The 20,206-nt window shown below is 45.5% G+C and overlaps 1 protein-coding gene, 1 long non-coding RNA gene and 1 other non-coding gene across 5 annotated transcripts in view; 1 reads left to right on the forward strand and 2 right to left on the reverse strand.

Annotated features, from left to right (window-relative positions):
- Nucleotides 1–1,446: 1,446 nt before the first annotated feature.
- On the reverse strand, nt 1,447–1,519 carry TRNAA-AGC (transfer RNA alanine (anticodon AGC)). The gene has a single exon. It is a non-coding gene; the product is annotated as a tRNA-Ala (tRNA).
- A 565-nt stretch (nt 1,520–2,084) lies between these two features.
- Nucleotides 2,085–10,799, forward strand: LOC112547034 (uncharacterized). Its single transcript, XR_003090777.2, has 3 exons — nt 2,085–2,289; nt 7,898–8,020; nt 8,626–10,799. It is a non-coding gene; the product is annotated as an uncharacterized LOC112547034 (long non-coding RNA).
- Nucleotides 5,532–20,206, reverse strand: part of LOC106732544 (uncharacterized) — a 53,075-nt gene continuing 38,400 nt past the window's right edge. The window contains exons 9-11 of one of the 3 annotated variants that reach the window (XM_075920726.1): nt 14,611–14,798; nt 11,289–11,431; nt 5,532–6,763 (exon numbers count right to left, since the gene is read on the reverse strand). In XM_075920726.1, the coding sequence (XP_075776841.1) occupies nt 6,740–6,763; nt 11,289–11,431; nt 14,611–14,798 (355 nt within the window). In that variant the 3' untranslated portion in view covers nt 5,532–6,739. Of the gene's footprint in view, nt 6,764–11,288; nt 11,432–14,610; nt 14,799–20,206 lie in introns of those variants that run through there. The other 2 variants (XM_025188451.2, XM_075920728.1) reach the window with 2 other exon arrangements.

Genomic DNA, 20,206 nt, shown 5'->3' on the forward strand with positions numbered 1-20,206 from the left:
TTACGAAGCTTCCGAAAGAGCGCGTCTGCGCTTCTGCAAAAAATGTCGGAAGAGCAGATGCCTTCCCTGGACGCGGTGGAGTTTTTCTGGGATACCAACTCCGTAAAATAGACATAGCCACTGAAAAAAATTGGGGATTGTGGTGAATAATCAGCTGAATGTGAAGTCTTAGTATTAGATATGAAAAAGCTCACATTCTATGACAACTGAACACATATATGACTATGTCTATACTGGCAGCATCTTGAGCAAGAACTCTTTTGTGGAAGAGTTCTTGTGCAAAAACTCTTCCTCAAGAGAGCATCTACACTGGCATGTGCTTTTGCACAAGAGATGTGCTTTTGTGCAAGAGCATCCATGGCAGTGCAGTTGCCCTCTTGCGCAAGAAAGCTCTAATGTCCATTTTAACCATAGGGGCTTCTTGCGCAAGAAATTCATGTTGCCTGTCTACACTGGCCTCTTCCGGAAGAGTTCTTGCGCAAGAAGGCTTCTTCCTGAGAGGGAGCGTCAGAGTTCTTGAGCAAGGAGCCCTGATTTTCTACAGTACAATGTCAGTTTACTTGCGCAAGAACGGTTTACTTGTGGCCAGTGTAGACAGGTGGCATGTTTTTGCACACGAGCGGCCATTTTTGTGCAAGAATGTGCCAGTGTAGACACAGCCATAGTGTATTAAAGAGAAAAATAGCGTTAGTGTTGCCTCGTTAATAGAATGTTAAAGGTGATTTTATGGCCACCAATTTCTCCTGAATTGTCACAAGCTTCCTGTTCCCCTTGCTTTTCCACGCTATAAAGAGACGCATGACATAGCCCTCTTCCCTAACCATATTTGCAAATGGGATGGGATGCGATGGGATACTTGGAAACCTAATTAAAATATCATTCTTGACATAGACTTTATAAAAATAATATTTATACCTACTATAACCTATTATGCCTCAACTCTGCTGTATTGCCTTATCTTTGTATTGCACAAATTCTTTCAATACTTATGAACGAAAATACTTATGAAAGAAAATAATTCGTGCTGTCAAAATTATGTTCATTTTCAATAAATAGTAAAAAAAATATTCAGTTATATTATGCACATTCCTTTCTTAACATGTGGTAGATTAATTTAATATGTACATTTATTTCCCTTACAAAAATGTTACAAGCAGGATGTGTCTAGATTTTAAAAATAAAATAATAGTAAATGTTTAGAGGGGTGAAATATCAGAGACAAAAATCACAAGAAACAAGTGGGAACTCAATTGTCAAGAATTACCTTCTCTTTTGTGCATGCAGATGTGATAATCTTCAAGAAAACAGAACATTATAAAACTAGCCTCCCCACAAAACTCCCTCAATCACTTTCTAAAATTAGAAAGTAGCTCAAAAAGTAACTGACGATATGCATATTCTTGACAATTGAAAGAAATTGTCTCCAGTTTTAAGTAAAAAAACTACTGGAGAATGCGGGCATCGATCCCGCTACCTCTCGCATGCTAAGCGAGCGCTCTACCATTTGAGCTAATTCCCCATGTTGCAAATGGGTTCAACTATCTGCAACTCACTCTTTTCTAACTCCTTGTTTCTTGACTCAGTGGAAATTATATTACGATCTGATCTGCCACCACAAGCTCCTGACTTTCAAGCACAAGCTAATTCAGAATGAAACATTCTGCTTTGCAACTAAGGGTAAAACTACGTCGCTCAAATGTTATCTGAAAGGTAGGGGGACTAAAACACCGTTTCCTTGGCACAGTAGACTCCAATCAGATTTATTTTAGGACAGTTTCTGAGCTCTTTACAAGCAAATAAAAAATCGCTTTTCATCTTTTTAATCCAAGTTTTGCTTGTGTCAATGTCTCAGCATCTGTTTACAAATGATCTAACTGGATAACAGACCTTTTCAAAGAGGCCCGAGGATCCAAATGAGCAGTACACTCATCTGTAGAACTGAACAGTTATATTGTATCGTGTTGTTGTTTAAAATCCCCAATATAATTATCTCAACAGATTTGACATAAAAGTAATTAACGGGGTACACCAGAGGTGAAAGTAAACCGGTTTGACCCAAAGTGGCCGACTGGCGGCGAGGCCTTAATCCTGACACCCCACACCCACTCCCCGCAGCAGGCAGCCAGGACCCTGGCACAAAGGGCTGGCAGGAAAGCTCCTAGTACACGGGGCAGGCAGCCAGGACCCAGACGCACGGGGCTGGCAGGAGAGACCCAGATGCGCGTAGCCGGCAGCCTGGACTTCAGTGAGTGGGGCCAACAGGAAAGCCCGGGGCACGCAGGACCGGTGGTATGTAGAAAGCTGCTGCCTATGAGACTCTGCTATTTAGGGGCACTGCACACGCTGGGACCCCGGCCCCCAGGGCCAGCTGGAGAGTCTCGGGGGGGGCAGGGCTGGCTGGAGAGCACGGGGCATGCGGGCCGGTGGTTTGTAGAGAGCTGCCAGGACCTCAGGCGCTGAGCCAGGGTTGTGGAGATGCTGTAGCATCCCATTCACACCTAGCTCCCTTCCCGTGCATAACAGCACTGCCCCCACACCTCCCATTTGACTGAGAGCAGGACATGGTCATCAACGGGGACTGCCCCATCCCTGAGCCACCCATCTCATATTCCACCCTACATACACCCCAACCCCCTGCACTGATTTCTGCACTCCATCCCACAAGCCTCCAACTCCCTGCCCTTAGCCACTCACACACACCTCCTGAGCTCCCCCATGCCCTGATTCCTGCCCCCCACTTCAATCCTCTGCCCTGTGCACCCCATACTTACATTTTGTACAGGTATTGTATTGTCTGTCATATTGCAACCCCACCCCAATCCCTGCCCTGAGTCCCCCCTCGCCCTCCCCAAGGGGGAGCAGGTTGTGATAGGACAATGCTTGTAAGAAATGTAAATTACTTTCATCCCTGGGCTACAAAGAAATTTCCCCAATATAACAGGAATCCCTGGGTGGCAACAAGCCAGCCAAATCACTCTAATATCCTCCACAGCCACTAATGTAGTATGTATGGCTGGGGAAAATGAGCATGATTGTACTGCTCCGAAGTCTTCCTGCTCACTTCAGTGCCTCTTTGGGCCTGTGGACAGTCAGGTGTGAATTACACAAAAGGTAAAATCAGCTCCCGCCCAGTCTCATAACTGAGTTGAAAAAGAACCTTCATTTTTCCCTTGAGTCCTGAGCTTCCCACAGCTTGGGTGACCCCAAGAATTGAGGCCACTGTGGTTACCTAAGAAAATTCTTTTTTATTATGCTACAAGTTTGTTAATGCAATTGGCCTTACACAGCAGGAGTTCTCCCCCCCCCCAAAAAAAAAGGTTACTCACTATGAGGGCTGTTCCCCACTCTGGCACACCAAGTGCAGACGATGGGGACCTGCAAAGACCTTAAATGCCTTGTCTCTATAGGTTCTGCTTACAAAAACTCCCTAGAATCACAGATTTACTGACTTTGTTGGGGGGGGGGGGAGGGGAGGAAGGGGGGGGAGAGTAGCTGCCACCACCAAGTGAAACAAAAGAAAACCCCTTTCCTCTTGAACACAGGAAAAAAGCACTTGGACTTCTTCCAAAGTGGTATCCCCAAGCTCCTTTACCACAAGAGAGCTTGAAAAACAAAGAGAAAACAAACTGCAGTTTCTGGTAGCTGACCTCTCAGTCTGAGGCGCATGTACATACACACCCACCCATCTTCCTGTTAATTTCCAGGTCACAAGAGTCAAATCATCACCTTAAAGAAGTGAATTTTATCAACAAAACAAAAGATATACTTGATAAAGCACAGCTGATTGCTAGGTGTTACAAGCAACTAAGTAAAACAAATTCAAACACAGAGAACATCTCTAGGAACAACTCTTGGGGTATGTCTACACTGCATGGCTATTTTGGGATATCGGAGGTATCCCAAAATAGCTACCCAGTGTCTACACAAGTCACCTGTTATTTCAAAATATTTTTCTAAATAATGGGTGCGCTATTTCACTATCCCAGTAAACCTTGTTGCACGAGGGATAAGAGATAGCTCAAAATAGAGTTTTATTTTGCAATTTGAAATTTGGTGCTGTGTATACACACACGTTGTGTATCTTATTTCGAGTTTAAGGTGCTGTGTAGATGCACCCTTAGATAGTGAATGGAGGAGGGACGCATGGATTCACGTAGAGAAGTTCAAACCAAACCCCCAAAATAAAGAAAATTACCCTAATTGCGACTAACTACACATTTCCCTTTACTCACGATCCGCGCTGATTCACACTTCAAGGTCCAGTTACTCCCTTGTCCAATATTTCTTATAGGCATGATAATTCTGGTTCCTGCCTCTGCTCTCTACAGCCCTGACTTAGAAAATACAAAGGAAGAACAGACCAGGTGGCTATACCCTATTCAAATTTCAGCACTTATCCTCATTGGTTCTTCTAGCCCCCTGCCAACAACACCCTTTCTAGCTACCTGAGTTTAACCCCTTAGTCACCGGGTGCTGGCCAGCACTTCTCTTATCAGGCAATAGGCCTTACACAGCAGGGAGTCCCCCCCAAAAACGAATAATTAGCAGTCCTAAATTGCAAGGATGTAGATGAGTAGGTTTTGCATCTCAATATATCCACCCTTTTCCAGTCCTTGTCATAGTGCGTCAACTTGATGTGGGTCTGTTTGCCCCCGGTGTGAACTGCTTTGACCACAAAGGAGTTAGGGGCTGGATGAGTAAACAGGAACTCTGCCTCTTTGGCTGGAACATAATATTTCTTATCAGCTCTTTTGGATGCTGGAAATATGGAGGATGGACTCTGCCAGATGATCGTAGCTGGATCCAGGAAGGCCTCATTTATGGGGAAGGCTATCATGGATAAGTCAGAGGCATGAAGAATATCTGTAAGTTTATGCTGGACTTCAGGAACTTCTACTAGGGAGATGTCCAGCAAATCAGCAACACTTTTGAATAAGTCATGGAAGGACTTGAAGTCATCCCCAGCTGCTGGTGGTGGGGGCATTATTGACTTGGCGTGCGAGGAGAAAGACAGGTGAGAAGGGGGGAGAGTGTCCTCCTCTTGGGTCTCAACCAGGTCTTCTATACATTGTGTGGGGAGAAGGTCAGCAAATGGTACACAACTATAAAAATAATATAGCTGGATCAATGTACCTTGAGCTGAGCTTGGTGCCATCTCCATAGCAGGAGGTCAATGGGAGAAACGCTTCTGTCAACTTCCCTTACTCCTTGTGACAGAGAGGAATACTGGTGCTGAGGGGTGCGCCCTCAGTGTTTGATTTAGTGAGTCTTTACAAGACCCATTAAATTGAACCCTGGGAGATCGATCACCAGAGCATCGATCCTCCAGTAAATGGAGATGTGGCCTGAGTCTTGAGACCACCACCCCTGGAGTAAAAGGGTAATTAAGCCTCCCAACCCCATTCAGTCCTTAGCCTCCCTTCTGAGACTACCAGCAAAGGTGTCATTAATACCATTTGTGTAATGATTTTGGAGAAATATTCAATGCAATAATACAAATATAAATATTTATTACATTTATGTCTTCATAGGATTTAAAAAGATGTATAATTTTATATCAAAAATTCAAAAGCTACAGGCAAATAAAAAGCAAAGATTTACAAAAACTAAATGCTAACCTGTTCCATACATATTCTGCTTAGAAATCTTTTGGCTGCTTATACATCTATGTTTTCCTTCTGATGAAACCAATTTCTCTCATATATTATATTCATCAGTGTTATCATTCATCTTCTAAATATTGTGCTCTCTGAAAGTAATTTCTGTCATATCATCATACCAATGATCTCTAAATTAGGTCTCCAAGATTCTATACTCCTGAAGTATCAATCTCTTGAATAAACCAAGATAATTTCAATTCATCTTGAAAAGATTTTTGTAGTCCTAGTTAATGATGAAATCTCAGATAGCAAATATTTCATTTTCATATTGGACTCCTGGACACTTATTTAAATGTGGTCTACTGAAAAATGAGGAATGTTGGTAATATGGGAAATAGGATGGTAATTTTTCATATTATTTTGTAATATATTAGTACTAAGATATCCCTGATCAAGTATTACCAGTGTGATTACTCCTGGGAGAATTCTATGCCAAAAAAGTAAACATTTTGCACATATTTTAGAATTCTGAATATTTTGTCAAAATAACACTATATAATCATGCTAGTTTCAATTATTTTGGTAATTTATTTCAATATACCTGTCAGTAACTATGTCTGTAACAATACAAACAACCCCCCTCCCCAGTAGTAGAGAGATAAAGAAACCCATATGACAACCCTAAGCCTAGTTGCAGGGTGCCCCGCCCGGCAAGCCGTTCACCCCCTCTCCCAGCCCAGATGTGCTCCCCCCAATGCAGATACTCACACCCACTAGTCTCCCGACCTTAGCTATGGGGTGATTCCTCTCATACCACTCCCCCCAGGCCCAGCTGCAAAGTACCCTCAAGATCCAGCCACTTGTACTCCTCCCACCCCAGAGCTCAGCTACACCCCTCCCAGTCCAGAGATTCACACACCCTACCCCTTTAGTGCCGAACTGCAGATGTAAGTGTTCTAAAAATATACGGAATCATAAATTAGTGAGTGAGTCAGAATTAAATTTGTTACATATGTCTTTCTTGTTGCATAATATTGCGCTTGAAGAGTTTCTGGCTAGTGTTTAAGAGTATTCATTATCAAAAATGGAGAAAGAATTAATACATTCAGAAGTGGGTGAGACTGTACATGCAGTTCTGCTCAGTGACGTGATGTTCCAGCTCTCTGAAAGAAAAGAAAAGAAAAGAAAAGAAAAGAAAAGAAAAGAAAAGAAAAGAAAAGAAAAGAAAAGGTCAGTCTCACAAAAGAGGCTTTCAAATGTCTCCCTTTTGTTTAGAGTTATAGGGCCTAACTATTCTCAAGGTGAGAATAGATAAACTCTGTTACTTGGATCCTAATCTCATAGGGTACATCTACACTTGACCCCTAGTTCGAACTAGGGAGGAAAATGAAGGCGACCGAAGTTGCTAATGAAGCGCAGGATTTAAATATCCTGCGCTTGATTAGCATAGTCGTGGCCGGTCGCCATGTTGGAAATTGACTAGCCCAATTTAACTTGCTGCGTATAGATGCGGTACGCTGAGAAAAACCCCTTAACTCGAATTAACTGGTACTCCTCATATGAGTTAATTTCAAGTTAAGGGGTTTTTCTCGGAGTACCGCATCTATATGCGGCAAGTTAAATCGGGCTAGTCAATTTCCAAAATGGCGACTGGCCGCGACTATGCTAATCAAGCGTGGGATATTTAAATCCCGCGCTTCATTAGCAACTTTGGTCGCCTTCATTTACCTCCCTAGTTTGAACTAGGGGGCAAGTGCAGACGTACCCATACTGATGTGCATTAGCCTTCTTTGTCATCAAGATAAATGGGACACTAAAACAAAGGGAAGGTGATGAGATGAAGCAAGGATGGAAGGGTATATATTGTTTAATTGTTGTGGATCTTTAGTTATTTCTCATTCAGAGTTTGTATAGGGATGGGAACTTTGCCAGCCCATTGTGCATGACACCTGTGAGGATGATGTCCACAAAAATAAAGCCTCAAGCTCCTTCTCTGCTTGACTCCTCTACCTCTTTGTTGTCAGCATCATCTATCCTCTCTGTTTTGACATTTGGGATTGTCTAGGCTAAACCTAAACCACTTGGACAGGCATTTTGCTAATTCAGAGGGTTTATTATTATTTCTATAGAAACTGTTGGTAAACTATGTGTTCTCTTAATATGTAAGAGGAGAAAGAACTTGTTTGCACTGACACCTTGATTCAAATCGTTTCCACTTATAACCATATGTTCATTGACAGTTGCTCTGCGGTTGCTTAATAATAATATATGTACTCCCGTGGAACATGACATTTCAGGTCCCAAGAGCCATTCAATAACCAGGCTTTGAGATGAAGTTTTTGAGGATCCAAATGGACGACACAATAGGAGCTAAGGCAGAAGCGGAAGTGTACATGGAAACAGACCAACGTGTGGAGAAAGTAAGAGTGCCATGTTTGTCATGTCCATGTGGAATTTATTAATATCAATCTGGATTAGGGATGTAATAGTGTAATTGATTAACCGATAAGCAAAAGTTTATAGATTAATGCTGTAGACTACACGCATTCCTTACCACCAGTAAATTTTTAGCAGACTGGCCAGCAACCTGGCTCAGTCCTAGCTTGTGCAGGATCCAGGACCTACCTCCACTGTGCCTTTGCATATAAAGTGTATTAGGAGCCAGGCGGGCAGGCAACCCAGCTCAGTTCCAGCTTGCGCTGGGTCCAGGAGCTTAGACCCTCATGCATGGGGCAACAGGCAGCCAGTCCGTGAGGGGAGCTGGTTTATAAACTGGCTCCCCTCATGGACCAGTTCCTGCCTGGCGCCCTGTGCTGCTGCCTCTGATACAGAGGCAACAGTGTAGAGTGGCAGGGGGCTCCTTGGGAGTAGGGCCAGGGCTCACTAGCTGCCAGCCTCCCCCCTGGGGACTACAGAATAGTCAAGTAACAGATAAGAATTCATGAGGTTACTCGACTATTCAATTAATTGATATGTAACATCCCTATTCTGGATCTATCCTGTTTTATCTGTCATTTCTCTCCAGCTGCTGACTGCACAGCTGCCCCCTGCTCTTCTAGAGTTCTTCTGCCCATGCTCAGGCCACTCACCACTTCCTGGTGAGTAGGTACTGGGTGCGGCTTGCAGACAGGGAGCGGGGTGGCCAGAAGATGAGGCTCGCTGCAGGAGCCAGTATGGAGTCTACGGGGGATAAGGGACCACCGGGTGATGCACAGAAGTCCTGCTCAGCATCTCCATCTAACTCCTCAATCTCTTCTAATTAAATCTGCCTTTCCTCAAGCACCAGCATTCAAGTTAAATAAAAAACGACTTCTACTATTTTTCATTCATACAATATTTCAGCTATATTATTAATTCAATAGGCTTATATATAGTGCCGCTATGATCAGGGTGAATGGTAATTTATGCTCCTATGAGGGAAAAAAAATATTTGAAGGGATGGGGATAAAGTAGAAAAGTCTATTGTATTATGACTAAGAAGAACTAACTACACCTAAAGGAAAGGGAAAAGGATTATTTTTAGTTGTGTGTGCACTGAAGGCTCTGACTCGACCCAACGGCCAAAGAGAAGGAACTGGGCTGGTGATGTTAGCTCAGTGCCAGTTAATCACCTGAAGCAGCACAATATGGGCACTGCACATGTGTGAGCTAACCGGGCACTGCTACCATAAATATTCTACTAGGAGAGCAGGAGCATGCAGACACTTACTGTGGAGCACCCACAGAGAAACCACTCTGAGAAAGAATCCACATATTTCCCCTCTTTTCCCACTGCCTCTAATATTCAGAACATTATCAGTGAGCATATTAATTGAACTCCAGTCTTTGCAGGATAGTGGGATTAGAACCCAAAAATATATATTTCCCTCTTTATAATTGGGATTAACTTTATTTTACTGTAATACTCTGAAATTACCCCATAGTCACTAATTTAAAATAGATTCTGTAGAACCAAATACTTATATAACCAGGATCTGAATCAATGCTTTCATTAGTCAACTGGAAAGGGAAAGAAATCCCAAGTGTGTTTATATAAATACAGTTTCTCCCTACTTCACTTAGATGTATTAGATATTCAGCTGTTACAATGGTGTTTTGTTCATTGTAATCAACTTGGCTGGTGTTGGTTATAAGTTGTGTTAATACTAATTGCAATGTCTGTGATTATTGGGGGATTGCAAAAGAAGAAAGTCTGTGCTTAACCTGGCACACAATGTTTAAAGAATAAGATTCTGGGCATGTGTGTGTAAATACAGTTCACTAAATGTGCTTAGTTCTGCTAGATACTGAACTGTTACAATGGTGTTTTGCCCAATTTGGCTGTTGTATGGTCACAAATTGCGTTAACACTAAATGCAGAAATTGTGAGATATGATCACCAACGCTTGCAGTTACTGTGGGACTGAAGAAAAGTCAGACTGTGTTTAACTCAGTAAAAAGGAGAGACCCTGTCAGTGTAAATACATATAGATGGACAGAAGTTCCTCTTCCAAGGCCATATGAGATGAAGCTGGGGAGGGAGAACTCTGAGTCAGCAGATTACATGCCCTCCAGGCAGGAGCTGTAAAACTGGTTCAACCTGTTTCTCTCCCCGCCCCACCCTGTCAATGACAGAGCTAAAGAAAGGCTCTACAAGGAGTTTCTTTTAAATTTATTCCAGTGGATGCCGAAATCTCTTGTGGCTGGGCTGTGCTTTGGGCTAAGAGCTGAAATCACTGAGTGCTGAAATCACTAGGTTTGGCCCAGAGCCAAATCTACCAGAAGCCAGCAGAAGATGCAACAAGCAGCACAATGAGTAGCCAGCAGGGTGGGAGAGCAGAGGCAGCGAGGGGTGACGAATGGCCAGCAGAGCGGAGCCAAACAGCAGTGAGCAGGTGGATGGTGAGTGACCAGCAGAGTGAATAAGATGCCTCCTATCTCTCCCCCACTCAGGGTGGGAAGTGAACTCTGCAGATACCCCTCTGAATTCTGGGTCTGCCCTGACCAAGGGCAGCAACTGTGAGTGGGGTGCTAAGAAGGGTTGGGCATGTCACGGGGACATTTACATTGCTGGACTTAAGAACCTGAGAGGAAAAGGACATTGTCCAACCTACTTGAGCTGGGATGTTTACTCATGGTTTTAGTTATGAACTCTGTGGTGTTTTCCCAAACTAATGTCATGTTACTTCCCTCCCTTTTATTAAAGGTTTCTTTTCTACACTCAGGAACTGTGCTTGTGATAGGGGAAGCATTGCCTCTCAGAAGCGCCCAGGGGTGTTGTGTGAATTTCCCAGGTTCCTAGGTGGGGGCCTGAGCCAGTTCTGTGTTGGATGGATGGAGAGGAACCCCTCGATATTGAACCCTGCCCTGGCTGCTTCTGACATTACCTGGCAGAAGGGTTACACTTAAATGAAACTCAACTCATCAGCTTCCCATGATACATGAAATTCATGGCACAACACAGAAGATTTTAACTTTTTTTTGTATGGGGGAAGGGGCTTACACGCTAACTCAGATCTTAGCCATGATCAAAGAAACAGACATTAAAGATGGAGACCTATTAAATGCCCAATCCTGCACTCCTTGAAGTTGATGGATTGTATCCTACAGACAGTATATTCTTCAGTGCTTTAACCAGCCTAGTTTTGCCACTAAGAAAACTGTCAAGTTTTACGGTATTTTTCCATAAGAGAAGGCCCCTATTCTCACCTGTCTGTCCTTAGAATTAGGGTTGAATTCCTTACTGCTCTTTTCCCACAGTATAGGTCTGTGTCTCACAGATTTCAGTCTCGCTCTCCTGTCCCGGCAGATTCGCAACGAGTGTGGGAGTGTGGCATAAGGACTATCAGACCCTAGCAAAGAGGAAAAATAGGAAAGGACTTAACAAGGGACAAAGGTTTGACTGAAATGCACATGTATGCACATTGAGATTGTTATAATCATAACCATCCACAGAAAGCAAAATTTAGGTTAAACACTAAGGAAAACTTCTTACACCTAAAGTAGTGATTCTCAATCCGCAGCCTGCAGGCCGCTTTCTACCCAATCAGCACAGAACTGCAGCCCATGTGACATCCACAGGGCCATACTAGGGATGTAACAGTGTAACCATTTAAACAGTTAACCAATAAGCATCAGTTATCAGTTTTTGTTATGGTTACATACCAACTCCTGGCCCTGCTCCAGGAGAACAGGCTGCCACTGCGCACTGGGCTCTTCAGCATAAAACTTATACTGCAGAGTGTGCAGCACAACTGGCTCTCTGGGAGTTGAGTCAGCAGCTGGGAGCCAGTGCACACTGGGAAATGGCTTATAAGCTTATACAATAACTGCTAGGATTTTAACAGTTAAATGTTACATTTTTAACCATTTTTTTACATCCCTAGGCCACAGAGATAGTGTTGGATGCAGCCAACATAACACATTGTGGACCATATATGCGCCCCAAAATGATAGACAGGTTGAGAATCACCATTCAAAGGGTAGTTAAGCATGAAACAAATTACCCAGGTTGTGGAATCCTGTCATCAGAAGTTTATAAGAACAAGTTAGACAAACAACAGACAGAGATAGTATCTAGATAATACCTAGTTTTGCCTCCATGCAGGAAACTGGATGAGATTTGCCTTCCAGTCCTACATTTTTATGATATTATTGTGGCAATGGGATTGGAAGGGTGGGGACAGCCTGCAAACATATTTCTAGTCTTCCAATAAGAGCACCCCATCCCTCAACAGTTTCTCTTTAATATGCTTTGCTGTTTTGGTGCTCCTTTGTTCTAGTGCAGTTCCATTTAAAAAATCATTGTTCTTCTTGTCAGATAAGCAGGGGGTACACTATTAGCAACACAAATACATCCCTTTCACCTTTTCTTTATCACATGTCCACAGTAAGAAGCATCACGCCCAATCCTCTCTTTATTACATTTTTTCTATGCCCTACACCTTTGCAGTGGAATTTGGGAACCTCAGAATCTGGCACACTTCAGAGTCTGAAGTACCCACTGATTTACTTAAGAAAAGCCTAGCAGAGACACAACTAGGCATAAGTTCCTACTTAAGAGAACATGGTAAAAACAGATTTAGATTTAAAGCACATCCATCCTCCTCCCTGCCACCGAGGCAATCAGAGAACTGGACACTAATACAATGACTATGAATCAAGGGAAAACAACTTTAGAAAAATGTTAAGGAGAAAAAAGGAGGAAAAGGAAATCTCTGGAAGTGGCACTGGAGCCCAGAAGCGAGGAGGAGAAAGCTGGAAGACCACTCAGTAGTGATGGAACAGGAGGAACAGTCACAACAACCAGGCACCTTCTGTTAAGCACTCTACTGACCTCAGTTTTCCATATGCCAAATCCAGTATTGTCAACTTCAAGAGATCAAACATAATTAGTCAGATCCCCCAAAATCATGACATTGGTCCAAAAATCATTAATGTTTTAAGGGCTGTCAGTTGACCTGTGTTAATGCCTGTGATTAATGCCAGACAGGATTAACACATTAAAAAAATTAACACAATCTCAGGCGTTAATGCTGCGCTGCTTCTTTGAAGTGATGCTCCTGCACTTCAAAGGGGCAGCACAAAAGGAACTGGGGATCAGCTGGAGTGCCCAGCTTATCCCTGGCTCCCTGTTGCAAAGCCCCTTTGAAGTACCATTCGGCATTTCAAAGAGGCTTTGCAACAGCAGAGCCGGAGATCAGTCCCCAGCTGATCCCCAGCTCCGTGTTGCAAAAGGCTTTGCAATGCAGCAGCAGGGATCAGCTGGGGACTCCCCTGGCCCCGCTGTTGCAAAGCCCCTTTGAATTGCCACTCTGGCATTTCAAAGGGGCTTTGCAATATGGAGCCAGGGATCAGCTGGAGTCCCCAGCTGATCCACAGCCCCGCTTGCGCTGCCCCTTTGAAGTGCCACTCCGCTGCCTTAAAGGGGCAGCGCTGCATGGAGCCCAGGGTCAGCTGGGGACTCCAGCTGTCCCCGGGCTCCATCTTGTGCTGCCCTTTTGAAACGCTGTGGCAGTGCTCCAGCTGATCCTAGGCTCCATGCAGCGTTGCCCCGTTGAAACGCCGCCACAGCATTTCAAAGGGGAGTTGTACGCGATTAAATTTTATAATCACATGATTAATTGCGATTAAAATTTTTAATCACTTGACAGCCCTACTTTTTTTATAAAACAGATTATATTGTGTTTTTAGGTCAGTCTCTTGATTTCTGAACTCCTTCGCTCCTGCTCATCCCAAGAATGAGCACGTGACAAGTTGCCCACTTTCTTACATATACTGGACAACATGATTTTGATCCCCAGAATTGAAAGCCTCCTGCCCAGCAATTAATCCTGTCCTCCAGTCCAATGCATTTTTGTTCTCCACCCAGCTCCCCTCAGTTCAGCCTCCAGTCCTCACCAGTTCATCCCCGGCTACCTCATTAACTCCCACTGCCTTCAGCTCATTCTCCTAGTACTCCCCTCCTTCTGCTCAAAACCCATAACCAATACAGCCCCCCATTAGCTCCCACCGTACTCACTTCAGCCCCCTGAAACACTCAAGCCATAGTTTAGCCCTTCCAGCCCCAGCTCTGCCCCTCTTAGTGTACTTCTCCCTCCCTCAGCCTGGCGGGGCTGCAATGGGGTATTCTTTCCCACATTCCAGGCTGACAGCCAGAACCCCACCTCCAGAGGCTGACAGCTAGAGTTCTGCTGTCCAAATCTTGAAATTTGAAAATTCTATTGTGAGATCATGGATGAGACTTAATTTTACTTAGCAATCGCACCTCTCATGATAAATTTGTGAGAGCCAGCGTGTCTGCAAACCCTCCTGAAGTGTCAATCATTTCCAAACCCAAACTGAAAGTACTCCAGTTTCTAAACCTTCCATCCTCTTTCCTTCCATCAGCAAGCCTCATTTTCAGTCTAACCTACTTTTCCATATGCCGCACCAATGACAATATGGGCACCAAGAAAGAATTTTCTAATTTTCCATTTCAAAATATGGTCTGCTAAGGAGAAAAGCACAGAGAGAAAATAATAGTTCTTACAGCTGGAAGTATCACTCAAGCTGTGTAGAGATTTCAACAGTTGGCTGGTGGGGAGCCCTATTAGCCGAGAAGCTTGGCAAAAATAAGTAAGACCACTGCATTTTCTCTTCTGTGAGGTCTTTGGGTAGTCAGTGAGACTCTTCCGCTGAAAGCTCCTCCAGAAGTTTCTTTGCTTTATCTCATAATAACTAAGAAAATAAAAAGCTCAGTTATTATACCTTGAGGATGAAATTATCAATACAAAATGGAACTAGAGTAATTTTTTCAGAAGTGCCAAAATGACTTGGGTTCCTATCAGTGTTCCCTCTCAAATTTTCCATCCATGAGTGGAGTGAGTTTTGTACTGTGCACCAATATTGAGGTCATGTGCGCTTGTTTGGATGTGTGCCACTATGGCACCTACCAGTGGTGCTGCTCCCCAAGAAACTGCAGCCCAGCCCCCTTGTTGGGACCCCAAGCTCTGCTCCTACGCAGTGCACCCTCATCTCATGGGAAGAAGATGAGACCTGCCCTCCCCCAGGGAGTGCTGTTCCTAGGGCAGCCTGTGTGCAAGGCAAAGGCTGCCCTAGGCTACTCCCCACAGGGCTGGCTGTGAGTCCCCACCTGGAGCAGAGGGAAGCTGCTGCCAGGGCTCAGGGTTTGCAGAGTGGGGTGCTGAGGGTGGAGAAGTGACATGTGGGGAGTCAGGGACGGCGGAGCCAGCAGGGTGCTGAAGGGGGTGGGAGGCTCTGAGAGCCAGAGGGCAGTGAGGGGAAAAGTGCGGTATGGGAGCGGGGAACAGGGATGCAGGGGGCCCTGGCCCCAGGAGCAGGCGCACCACAGCCCCAACCCCTAGAGCAGTTGCACTGCAGCCCAGCTCCAGCTCCAGCAGCTACCTGCCATGTGGCTCACTCCGCGAACAGCCAGGCAGCCACCAGATGGCCCTGGCCCCAGTTCCAGTCCTTCCCCAGGGCTGGAGCTGTAGACAGGGCTGTGGAGTGGCTCCTCGGCTGCTCCTGGGGTGGGCTGTGTGGCAGGTGGTTGACCTGTGTGCCGGGGCTGGAGCCAAGGCCACAATGTGGCTGCTCCTTGAGCTGGTATCACAGTTGTACCACAACTCGAGCCCCAGGAGCAGCCGCACCACAGCCCAGGCTCCAGCTCTGGCAGCTGCCACGTGGTCTGCCCTGGCTGTAGTTCAAGTCCTGGAAAAGGGCTGAAAGTGGGGCCAGGGCTGCATGGTAGCTCCTCAGCTCCTCCCAGGATAGGGCCGCATGGCAGGCAACTGCTGGAGCTGGAGCCTGGCGATGGTGTGGCTGCTCCAGGGGCTGGGACCAGGGGCTCAAAGGGCAGTCTTGCTAGTGCATTGAGAACTAATTCCAAGTCCTACATGCGTGGTATAGGTCTATGCGGCAGACTGAGATTGTGTAGCCCCTTCAAAAATCTCTTGGATATAGGATGCGCAAATACTGAGAAGCCGCCACTCGGAGGATAGAAAGCTGCAATGGCAGCCAGGTGTACTCTGAGAGATGAAACTAATGGGTCTTGTTTCAGGGACATAATGTAGTCAAAGATAGAGTGAAGAAGTGCGGTAAATGGTTGGAAGTCATTACTCAGACACCAGGCGGTAAAACAGTTCCACTTATTAAGGTAAGTTACAGGTAATTTGTCTTCTACTGTGAAGTAACACACTCTTGTTGTGAGCACATCTGCTCTGCCCCAGAGAACCAGAGAACCACCACGCCACCAGGTGTAGAGTTTGTGATTGGGGATGAAAGAGAGTGCTTTCGTTCGGGGATAGGAGATCTGAATGGTTCAGAAGTGGGTAGGGAGGTCAGAGAGACATCTGATACAGACATGTCTGCCTGGACCATGCTGGTGCTATGAGGAATACCTGGACCTCATCTGACTGCATCTTCAGAAGGACTGGGAATGAGTGGAATAGGAGAAAATGGGTAAATGAGGTGAGCATTCCATGGAATAAGAACAGCACACCATAACCATCTACAAACGGCCAGCCCTATCAGTGGAATAGATTGTGTAGGACTTGCATGTGAACCTCTCACTCATGGTCTGTTGCGAAATGGCAGCTGAGGGTATCGGCCGTGTCCCGGGGTGCACCCCCTGTCACGGGGCACGACACCCCTGCAAGACCAACCTCACAGTTCAGTGCCCTCTACTCAGGGGAAATACAGTCCCTGGGCTTAGTCCAAAAGTTCAGTGGCCTGAAGGCTTGAATAGTCGGGGTGCTCTACCTGGCTGTTGGAGAGCCGAACACCAATTGAGGTGAAGATAGAGGGACCCGGGCCCTCTCATTCCACCGGGTCCCAACCCAGGACCCTGTTGGCTGTGGTAACTGCACTGCCAACTCAGTGGGAAGTCCGTCTGAAACACGCTGAGCTCCCGGAAGGGTAACCCTCCACCCTGGTGGGGTTCAGTCCCCGGAATGTTCCACAATGTACCTGGACCTTGTGGCTATCCCCCTGTCATGGGGTAGTCTCTGGGGTCATGGTGAAAGCAGCTGCAATGGAGTCTGCAGCTCCAGAAAGCATGGTGGCTGGGACAGCTGCTTGGTCTGTTCCTCTGGCTGCGGCTGGGGCTGCGACTCCAGGGGCAGCTGCAGAGGCTGCTGCTGGGGTTGCTGCTCAGAGGATGACGGCGCCAACCAGGCTGGCTCAGGAGCTCCAGCCTGAGCTCCCTCCCTGCTTGCAGTTTTCCCCCCTGAGCTGTACTCAGGCCTTTTATACAGTCCCATATGGGGAGCATGCCCAGTTGGCTGAAAGGGGCAGGGCTTCCTCCACCCATAAGCCTTTCACCCCCCTCCTTCTAGTGTACGGTATATCCACCCCATCACAGGCCGTAATATTTTTGGTTCCATGTAAGTAAGATGTCATGATGGTGACATTGTGGCAGATATACTAGTTCCAAAGACGTACTGCCTCTGCACAGAGGAATTGAGAACGAGCGTCCCCTTGATGTTTGATGTAGAACATCCAAGTTATGTTGTGGGTTGGGATGCGCCCTGTAGAGCCCTGAATGTCTGGAAGGAAGCATTTGCATGCATTGCACCAGCTCAGAGTTCCAGGAGATTGATATGGAGTCCAGACTTGTTGGTGGACCATTTGCCCTGAGCAAAGAGCTGTTAGAAATGGGCCCCCCAACCAAGGAGCGATCTGTAGTGATCTGTTTGGATGGCTGTGTCTGGTGGATTGGGACACTGCCAAGGTTTTGAGGTTTGGTCCACCATTGTAGTGAGGAAAGGACACTGGGGGAACTGAAACACATTTGTGCACCTGGTGTTTGGAGGGAGTATACACCAAGGCAAGCCAGTGCTGAAGGCAATGAAAATGCAGGCGAGTGTGACAAACAACGTATGTCGTGGCTGCCATGTGCCCCATGAGACGGAGACAAGTCAGTATAGGAACAGTGGGGCTTAAAAGTTATGACCAAAATCAAGCTTCATATGGACTCGAAATGTTGCTTTGGGAGATATACGCGTGCTGCTGTAGAGTCCAGATGAGCCCTTATAAACTCCAAAGACTTGGGTGGGGCAAAGGGTGGATTTCTGTACTTTGATGATGAAGCCAAGGGACTTATAAAAGCTCTTGGTAAAGAGGAGCATGTCTCCTGTGGCTTGTTGAGAGGGAGCTCGAATAAGGCAATCATCTACGTAAGGGAAGATTGTAATGCCCTTGCAGCGTAGGTGTGTGCAGCAATTGCCAAAGTCTTGGAAAAGACTCTGGGGATGTGTCGGGGAGCCTGGACAACCCCGCCTTGACATTGTACAGCCCTCGATGACCGGACTAATGATGGCTGACTTGCCCAAAGTGCGGATTTCAAGCAAAGCCAACCCAGGCCTGACTCAAGTCTGCTGCACATATGCACGCATGCCAGGCCTAGGGGAGGAGCTTTGAGAGTCAGGATTGCTTTAAACAATTGTGCATAGGGAATATGGTATAGTGAAACCATGCCAAGAACATTGGGAGAAACCCAGTACTGGTACATAATATTTCTGATAAACAAAAATCACAGCTACAACCATAGACCTGTCAATCAAGTACAGTACAGCCTGAATAGCAGGATGTATCCCAAATATGGGCATAATAGGAATCTTATACAATATGTAATCAATTGATAGATATTACTAGAACGACCAAGTCTAATATAAATATAAGTGTAGAAAAGATAATCAGTGGGAGGGATTGGGTAAGGTGTCCCTACTACCTTACTTGTGGCAACTAGAAACTGTGCCTATTCCTACTGACTGATGCATTGTGGACGCCTCTGTGTGTGGGGAAAAAAAGAGGCCATGACCTCCCATCTGACAATTGTAAGGGTCTTAGCGGTGGAATTGCATATGATTAATAGAAATAAGTATATGTATATCCATATCCTTAAAATTGAGTAACTTGTATATTGTCCTAGGTGTAGGTATTGTTATATTGTCTGTACTACATATCCCATTCATTAAAATTGATCTGTGTAACTTTGCATTGCTTTACTTTACTCTCCTGTGCATAATAAAATTAAAAAAAGTTTATCTGAGTTATTTACTGGCTCCTCTAGTTTCTAAAACAAATTGAACCATATGACAGGATGGAAGAAAGTCCGAAAGGAAGAACTCTATATTAGGAGTGATTTGTAGCAACTGTGAACTGGAGAAAGCGCCTGTGCACTAGATGTATAGCTATGTGAAAATACACATTTTGGAGGTTGAGGGCTGCAAACCAATGTCCTTCATCCAGACTTGCTGGAATAATGGCCACGAGTGTGATCATCTTGAAACGCTGTTTGAGGAGGTATTTATTTAGTTGACGTAGGTCGAGAATGGGTCTCCAACCACCCATTCTTTTTTCCAGGAAATAATTTGAGTAAAATCACCTGCCTTGATATTGCTTGAGTATACTCTTTATAGCTCCTATGTGTAGGAGGTGTTAGACTTCTTGATAGAGCAGTGCTTTGTGAGAAGAGTCCCTGAACAGGGACGGGAAGGTGGGGAGGTTGGAGGAATTGATGTCAAGGGAATGCAATATCCACACTTGATAATCTCCAGGACCCGTGGTAATTGCTGTCCACTGGTTGTAAAAGAGGCACAAATTATGGTGTAGTTGGATGGCACTTGTGGAAAGGAGACGTAGTGCAGGCCTTTGACCAAAGCCTCAAACTTAATGCTAGGGGGCCTGTACGTTGGATGAGCAGAGGTTAGGAGCTCTCCGGTATTGATTCCTTGACCTGGAACAACTCGGGTTGAACGGTCTTTGCTACTGTCTGCCAAATGACAAGTCTCTCTGGGTATGTCTACACTACCCCGCTAGTTCGAACTAGCGGGGGTAATGTAGTCATCCGCAATTGCAAATGAAGCCCGGGATTTGAATTTCCCGGGCTTCATTTGCATGAAGCTGGCCGGCGCCATTTTTAAATGCCGGCTAGTTCGAACCCCGTGCCGCGCAGCTACACGCAGCACGGAGTAGCTAGTTCGGATTAGGCTTTCTAATCCGAACTAGCTACACTCCTCATTCCACGAGGAGTACAGCTAGTTTGGATTAGAAGCCTAATCCGAACTAGCTACTCCGTGCCGCGTGTAGCCGCGCGGCACGGGGTTCGAACTAGCCGGCATTTA

This window comes from Pelodiscus sinensis, chromosome 2 (genome assembly GCF_049634645.1).
Source record: "Pelodiscus sinensis isolate JC-2024 chromosome 2, ASM4963464v1, whole genome shotgun sequence".
In the NCBI taxonomy this organism is placed as follows: Eukaryota; Metazoa; Chordata; order Testudines; family Trionychidae; genus Pelodiscus; species Pelodiscus sinensis.